The 8,227-nt window shown below is 47.4% G+C and overlaps 2 protein-coding genes across 2 annotated transcripts; both read right to left on the bottom strand.

Moving 5' to 3' along the window:
• Nucleotides 1-1,359: 1,359 nt before the first annotated feature.
• LOC137825123 (uncharacterized) lies at nucleotides 1,360-2,058 on the bottom strand. The gene has a single exon (XM_068630797.1). The coding sequence runs from the start codon at nucleotides 2,056-2,058 to the stop codon at nucleotides 1,360-1,362; it is 699 nt and encodes a 232-aa protein (XP_068486898.1).
• A 123-nt stretch (nucleotides 2,059-2,181) lies between these two features.
• Nucleotides 2,182-3,089, bottom strand: LOC137825122 (uncharacterized). The gene is made up of 2 exons (XM_068630796.1): nucleotides 2,966-3,089; nucleotides 2,182-2,768 (listed from the first exon to the last, which is right to left on the bottom strand). Exons 1-2 carry the CDS (start codon nucleotides 3,087-3,089, stop codon nucleotides 2,182-2,184), a joined length of 711 nt encoding a protein of 236 aa, XP_068486897.1.
• Nucleotides 3,090-8,227: the final 5,138 nt, after the last annotated feature.

Here is an 8,227-nt window from a genome sequence, read left to right as displayed (position 1 = left end):
ATCGGAAAAAGACCTTATCACTCGTGCGTGATTTAAGGCAAGTTCAAAGTTATATCGCATGCTCTCAGTTTAAAGTTTTAAATGTCTCCATCATTTTTCGGCGATTGGCGGCACCAGTTAAAAGTTTTAAAGTCCCCATCGTCTTTCGGCGATTGGCAGCACCATTTAAAAGTTTTAAAGTCCCCATCATTTTCGGCGATTGGCGGCACCAGTTAAAGGTTTTAAAGTCCCCATCGTTTTTCGGCGATTGGCGGTAGTAGTTAAAGTTTTAAAGTCCTCATCGTCTTTCGGCGATTGGAGGCACCAGTGATAATTAAAGACCTCAACGCTCCCGTGCGTCCTGAGGCAGAAAGAGAAAAATACCTCCTCGCCTATAAGCGAGTGAAGGCGAGAAAGAGAAAAAGACCTCCTCGCCCTCGAGCGAGTGAAGGCGAGAAAGAGAAAAAGTCCTCCTCGACTTTGAGCGAGTGCAGGCAAGAGAAAGTCCTCCTCGACTTTGAGCGAGTGCAGGCAAGAAAAAGTCCTCCTCGCCTTTGAGCGAGTGCAAGCGAGAACAAATTGAAAGACCTCTCTGCACAAGCAGATAGAGGCAAGATTAAAAGTCCTCAGTGCATCTAAGGGGGAGGAGATGTACACCCTGGGCAAGTTGAGGCACCAGAAAAAGTCCTTCTCACCTCAGAGTGAGTTCAGGCAAGATGAGCTGAAAAGTCAGGGGTGGTCGTGACCTTAAACTGTGGGGAGGGAAGGAAAACGCCTTTCCCCCTTTAAGTGAAACATCAATATTGACCCAGTAAGACCAGACCATTGTTCTGAAACTCAGGGAGGTAGAGAAGGATCCGAAAGGCGCCTCTACCCCCAGATGAGGGAACAATGGTCAAGTTATGAAGGTAAGAAAGGTCACATCGCCAGAACCCTACGGCGATCAGAAGAATACCAAGCGATGACAAGGATAAGGGCTCACCTTGTTGGGCAGATCAAGTAAACTGTATTGTGATACTAGTTTAAGTTAAAACCTGCTGCCTAGTAAGTAACGTATGTTAAGGTTTATTGCCTTGAGTTCACAAGTTATGTTAAATGTCATCGCTTGAAAGTTAATAGTTGCTCAAGTTTTACTTTGAGTTAACTGTTTGATAAATTGTTATGAAGTTAACAGTTTATTCAAGTTTGAAGCAGTGTGTGAAAGCATGTAAAAGTAAGAAGCATTTAAAGAGAAGTATTAGAGAACAACTTTTCAGCATTGAAAGTTATACAAGAAGTGGTTGTTCGAGTTTACATACATACGTAAACAGTTACATAAACGGAAATTACAAACAAAAGATGAGCGCCAAGTTTCAAAAACAAGGTGATGGAGGGAGGCAGCTAGTCTTCAGAGGGTACGATCTTCCCATCCACCACCTCGTTGCAGATTGACACCATGGAGAGGTCGAGCTCGGGGTATTGGCATGCAACCTGCTCCAGAGCGGCGTCGAACCCGGCGGTGACGACTTGGGTGGTGCTTTGCTCGAGCTCTTGTGCTTGTTTCTTCAGTTCTTCCGTTTCCTCACGAGCTCGAGCTAGGTCCTCAGCAACCTTTTTGCCTTCGTCCTGAGCCTGGGCCAACTCTGCAGCAGTCTTTGTGGCCTCCTCTCGAGCTTGGGCGAGCTCAGCAATGGCATCATCCCTCTCCTTTTCAACCTTCCCAAGGAACGCCTCCCGATCTGCTGACCTCTTCTCAAGGTTTTCCATCTTGGTCGCATCTGCCTTCTTTGCAGCCTCCAAGTCCGCCACCTTGAGCCTGTAAGGGACAAGTTTGCTTTCCAAGTCGATCTTCTCTTGGACTTGGAGGTGCAGTTTCTGGCGCAGGTCGGAGGCCTCCTTGCGCGTGCTTCTTAGCTCCGCGTCCATGGCATCCTCCAGCCTTGAGTGCTCCAGCTCGGTCATTAGCAAGTTGCACGAGAGCTTTTCATCCTCAGCCCTCGTAATTAGATTTGACTCCTTGAGCGCTGAGTTCTCCTCTTGGAGCTTCTTGAGGGAGTCCTTCACGGCTTTCGATACAATCAAGGGGAGATCCTCCGCCATCATCTTCAGTTTAGCTGTGAAGGGCCCCAAGATCTCTTCGAGGGAGGTTGGGAGGCTTGAGGTTGTTGTTGGTGGAGGTGCTGGAGGAGTTTGGTGCTGACTTTCACCACCACCCTCTTGAGTTTAAAGGGCGAGGGGGGCTTCTTGGCGTGGTGGTGAGGTCGGAGATTCTGTTATGAGTATCGGCGAGTTGTGAGCGCCCTCATCTCCTCCTGGTGCGGCCCCAGCAATAGAAGTGGTTGAAGGAGGACCCTCTCCAGCAGATACGAATGGCGTGGAGGCACTTGGAGGGTTCTCTATGAAGTTTGGGTCGCTGCTCTCGACCACTGGAGGCGCGGCGGCTAAGGGCGTCGCTTGGACTTGTGGTAGTAGAGCTGGAGGTGAGGGCAGTGTTGGTGTTTGGATTGCGGGTGGTGAAGAGGGGGCCACCCTTGTCCTCTTGGTAACGAGGCCATCCTCGGTGGTTTCTTCATCCTCTTCTTCTTCTTGCACCACTTGAGGAGCTTCCCTTTTTGGTTTCCTCAAGATCAGCTTTTTCCTTTGAGGGGCGGGTAGTACCCCGGAAGAGGTTGCACCTCGGGGAGGAGTCTTGCCTTGAGCGGCGGCGATCTCCACCACCGAATTGGGCACGGTTTGGGAGCCCGCCGCGAGCTTATGAGACCGGGCGATCGCCCTCAGTTCAGCCAGTTTCCCTTTGCCCAACATATTATCTGCGCAAGATAAAGAACAGATGAGCAACCAAGGCAGAAGCCAAACATGCAAGCGCATTCATATAAGATAACACAACCAGTACATGGATGAAAGATCGGAATCAACACAAAATAATGAAATGCCAAAATATAGTTGAGAAGACGCTAAGTTAATGTTAACTCGAAGTGAAAGACTTGGTGCTGGGGCAGGAGCTAACCTATGTGAGCTTCGAGTTGGTCCTCAAGGAACTCGAAGGTAATTATGGAGGCGGTGGGGAGGGTGATGTTGGCAGCGGCCACACTCTTCCAGAAGAGGCAGAGATCTTTGTCTAACTCCCCCATATTGTCAGGACTCCTTGGCCTCTTGAAGCTTTCTTTAGAGTCTTTGTTCCCCTTGTGTACCAGTATAAGGGGAAGCCGTCGAGCAGGGAAGGGTCTTGGTCGTTTTGGAACACCTTGACGAACTTCCCCTTCCAGTCTTTGTAAGATTGCTGGAAGATCGAGAGGATTGACCTCCCAGCAATCCCGTTCAAGCTAATCCAGAGGCGATCTCCGAGATTCTTGGCCTCGAACAGGAAAAGAAAGACATCCACTGAAGCCGGCAGCCCCAAGTGTGCGCAGATGATTTGGAACGCCCTCACGAACGCCCACCTGTTGGGATGAAGCTGGGCAGGGGCGACGTTGAGCTCGGTCAGTAGCTCTCTCTCGAAGCGGGTAAAAGGAAGCCTAAGTTTCACTTTCTTGAAGAATGTCATGTAGATAATGCAGAACAACTCGTCGTTGTTCCCCTTATTATCCGCGCAGATCGGTTCCCCGGGGAGGCAGGGCAGCACAGTCATTTTGCTATCGTGCTCTTTGTGGAAGGAGAGGTCGGATTGGTCTCCTTTCCGCAGTCGGTGCACGCCCAACTCAGTATTTATCAAAGAAGTCTCTTTTACCAAGGTTGGGGTGGCCCAAGGGTAGAGTTCCTTGTAGTCTTGTGGAGGTAGGGAGGCTCCTCCGGCGACCGGCGGAGTTGCCTGAGTAGGATTGGCGTGAGAAGAAGTAGGCCGCTCAGCCTGATTAGAAGGAGCACCAGAGGCTCGTGGTGGGTTGCGCGCTGGTGGAGGATTTGCCCCAGGAGCAACCCTACGGGCTTGGGGTGGAGGGTTTCGCGATGAAGGAGGAGGGTTCGCGGTGGACTTCGTGTGAGCCATCGTAGGAACTGCAAAGGAAAGAGAAAGGGATGAAATGAGGATAATAGAGAACGACTCGATTGAGGACGAAGAAGACAGAGCGAACGAATAAGGGTTCGCTGGGATGAACGTTATGAAGGACGAAGCCCTAAGTTACGAGAAAAGGAGAAAAGGAAAAAACAGCCCACAACGTATGCTTCAGACAGATAATGGATGATGCAAACCGATTAAAATGCAGCAAATATCCATAGAAGGAGTAAAAGGGTTACCTTTTTGTGATCGGATGAGCGTTGAAGAAAGTTGGAGATTGAGAGAGACGAGAAGCTTCGTGGTTCGCAGAGAAAATACTTAGAGCGCTTGAGAGTGAAGAAAGATGATGGAACAGTGGAAGCGCAAAGGGTTTAAGGGTTTTTCGAACGTTTTCGAAAGCGCAAACGACAGTTGAAGACGACCGTTGATGAAGCCACGTGTCGAGTGATGGAAAAAGAGGTTGGTGGAGCGTCAGAAAAGCAGAGGGTACGGACGTACGAAAATCCGTACCAGCGCCACATAGATCGACGATGACGTGACCTCTTAGTCTTTTCGCTGGCCAAGTCTCAACTTAAGACTGGGGGCTTGTGTACCGATCAGGTAGTCGGAAGTGATGACGTGGCAGCAAGCGATAATATAGGCGTGTTGAGCGGAACACCTGGCTGACAGAAGGGAAGTACATCGGGAAGTCTGTGTAGTCGCCAATCGTTGAATTGGCGTTCTCCGATCTCTAGCATGTATAACCGGCGGTCACTAGGCTTGTGTCATAGTCGCCGTATGTGAGTTTAGGTGACCAAGTGGTCAGAGACCGCCGAAAGGGGCACATCGCCGAAGGATCAGGAAGGTTCGCTTAAGGCTTTCAAGGGGTACTAGTACGAAGGACGAAGTTATCAGCTGATCATTCCCTAGCCAGAGGTCGAGGCAAGGGAACAGTTTACCAGAACATGCACGATGTGCAAGTAAAGCAAATCGTGAAAGCAGCGGGCGAGACCACAGAGAAGGTGTACATGGTGACACCCCGTACTCGCCGCTTAAGGGGTCGCGCTCCAAGGAAGCTGTAGTTACTCCTCGCATGGGTAACTTAGTCGAATAGCTTGAAGAGTAGAGGTGACGCTCAAGTAGAAGGTGGATCCAGATGGTGACACGTGTACAGCTGGATGTGAGCCACGTGTCCAGAGGTGTAACCGTCAGGAGAGAGAAAGTGCTCAGGTATATAAGGAACTCTAACGAACTTCTGAGGTACGCGCGTTTAGAACACTTCTTTACGCTTTTGAGAACACTTGAGTACGCTGAGAGAACATTTGCACGGTTCCTTGAGTTTAGCTTTTCTCTCTTAGTATTTGGTGATTCCGTCACTGACTTGAGCGTCGAAGCGCGATCGTCCGCAGCGGCGTCATTCTGTGTCTTTGTTTTCTTCAGGTTCTCGCGAAGAATTGAGACGTGAAGATCGAAGGCTAGCGTGGTGCAAAGTTGATCGAGAGAAGATACCTTTGACGTGGCAAGACTCTTGCACTCGAGTCAACCGGCAGGATCATCATATATATAGCTTGTCTTTAGAAGATCATGAGTCACATGTCAGACAAGTATTAGAAACCCTTAGGAAGGAGAAATTGTATGCTAATCATGCTAAGTGTTTCTTTGCATTAGATCATATAGACTTCCTTGGGTTTGTGGTAAGTCATAAAGGGGTGCATGTAGATCAAACCAAAGTTGCAGCAATTCAACATTGGCCTACACCCACCAATGTCAATGAAGTACGAAGTTTTCATGGACTTGCTAGTTTTTATAGGCGGTTTGTGAAAGACTTTAGTACAATTGCCGCACCATTAAATGCCATAGTAAAGAAGGATGTGGTTTTTAATTGGGGACAAATGCAAGAAAACGCTTTTCAAACTTTGAAGGATAAATTAACTAAAGCCCCCATTTTAGCCCTTCCTAACTTTTCTAAGACATTTGAAATAGAGTGTGATGCCTCTAATATAGGCATTGGGGCCGTTCTCCTTCAAGAAGGACACCCCATAGCTTATTTTAGTGAGAAACTCAAAGGGGATCATCTCAATTACTCCACTTATGATAAAGAACTTTATGCTCTTGTTAGAGCTTCGCAAAATTGGCAACACTATCTTTTTCCAAAGGAATTTGTGATCCATAGTGATCATGAGTCCCTTAAATATTTGAAAACCCAAAGCAAGCTTAATAAGAGACATGCTAAGTGGGTGGAGTTTATTGAGCAATTTCCTTATGTGATCAAACATAAACAAGGTAAAATTAATGTGGTTGCCGATGCTCTTTCAAGAAGATATACCTTGTTAAATGTTTTGAATGTTCAATATTTAGGATTTGATCACATAAAGGAACTTTATCATGATGACTTAGATTTCTCTCTAATCTATCAAGAGTGTTCCAAGGGAGGTCACAAAGACTTTTTATTACATAATGGTTTTCTTTTCAAAGGAAAACGGCTTTGTGTTCCCCAAGGATCCATAAGACAATCTCTTGTTAGAGAGGCTCATGAGGGTGGGCTTATGGGACATTTTGGGGTAGCTAAGACTTTAGAAACATTGCATGAACATTTCTTTTGGCCTCACATGCGCAAATCAGTACATACCTTCTATGATAAATGTATAGCATGTAGGAAGGCTAAATCTACGGTCCAACCCCATGGTTTATATACCCCTCTTCCTATCCCTACAATGCCTTGGGTTGATATTTCTATGGATTTTATTTTAGGACTACCCAAGACATCGAAGGGTAAGGATTCCATCTTTGTGGTAGTGGACCGTTTTTCTAAAAAGGCTCATTTTATTCCATGCCACAAAGTGGATGATGCATGCCATATTGCAAATCTCTTCTTCAAGGAAGTTGTTCGTTTACATGGACTTCCTAGAAGTATAGTATCCGATAGGGATTCTAAGTTCTTAAGTCACTTTTGGAGGACCTTATGGGGAAAACTTGGCACAAAACTTCTGTTTTCTACTACTTGCCACCCCCAAACTGATGGTCAAACTAAAGTGGTTAATAGAACTTTGGCTCAATTATTGCTGATCCTGTCGCCAACTCTAACGTGGAGGAATTGCTTTGTCGCTTCCTTACCCCGCCTATGCAACTGTGCTATCTGCAAGAATGCTCTTAGAACCTTCTCCGAGAACTTCAAACGCAACCTGCAAAACACACAGACGGCGCCTCTAGCGGCCGTTTGCACTCTGACGCTCAAGTTAGGTCACAGAATCACTAACAAAAATAATGTGTATCTGAATCTCTCTCTGATTCTCTTTTTATTCTCTCTCTGTGTCTGTGCCTAACAGAATTCTGTTACGCTATTCTCTGCGTGTGTTAGAATTCTGTTATGCTTTTGTGCGGAAACGTACCACAATCAGTAAAGACGTGGGTGTCTGTGTTTTCTGTGTGTACCTTTCACGACGCCGAGTGCACCTTTATCTTGGCCGCGCCCCTCTCAGATGGTGACACGTGGAGGCATGCAACTCACATCTAACCGTACACGTGCCACTACCTGAAGGGCTCTAGCGCATCTCTTTGTGCGCCTAAGTTATTCCCTTGCGGAGTAACTTAGCGCGTTTCTTCCATCTGGGTGAATCGCACACTCCCAGGAGAACGCCAGGTGTGGCTGGACTAGGCACACTCACCAAGCATTGCTCTCTGCATACACGATTTCCCCTTCACGATGTCATGCACGTAATGGGTTGAGAGAGTCACCAATCACTGACTGGTTTGCTAACTCCCTCAGGCCACTCTCGTGCATGATTCTACCTGCGAGGAGCTCCTCTTTCTCTGAGGTATGATCATGCGAGGTCCATGCGTAACGCTCTCGCTGGGAATCTCAGTCCCAGTTTAACTGCGTGTAACACGAAGCCCTGATGACCATGCACCCGATGACTGATCGGTGCTCTATTGCTTCTCGCGTTCTACCCCCGGGTGTTTATCTTGGAACTAATCTGTCGGTGGCCACTCGGTTACTGACCACCGATCACCATACCGGGTGATCTCCTCCCTGATTTCACTACCACTTGATCCACGTGTCACCCTGCGGGTGGTCCACGTGGTTATCTTCTGCTGACGTCATCGACTACCGATGACCGACCGGATCATCTTTTAATTGTTATTTTGAATTTCTATTCGTTGCAGATCAATTCAAAGGGAGAATCTTGGTCAAAGAACCTGTAATTAAAAGCTGATTACAAGTTACAACAGTATTAAAGGAGAATATTCCAAAGTCTTGGAAATTCAAGAGCCTTAATGACTAGTCAAAGATCACAT

Source organism: Phaseolus vulgaris, chromosome 8, assembly GCF_000499845.2.
Source record: "Phaseolus vulgaris cultivar G19833 chromosome 8, P. vulgaris v2.0, whole genome shotgun sequence".
Taxonomy (NCBI): domain Eukaryota; kingdom Viridiplantae; phylum Streptophyta; class Magnoliopsida; order Fabales; family Fabaceae; genus Phaseolus; species Phaseolus vulgaris.
The sequence above is the reverse complement of the archived record's forward strand: the minus strand, read 5'-3'. Positions and strand labels throughout refer to the sequence as shown.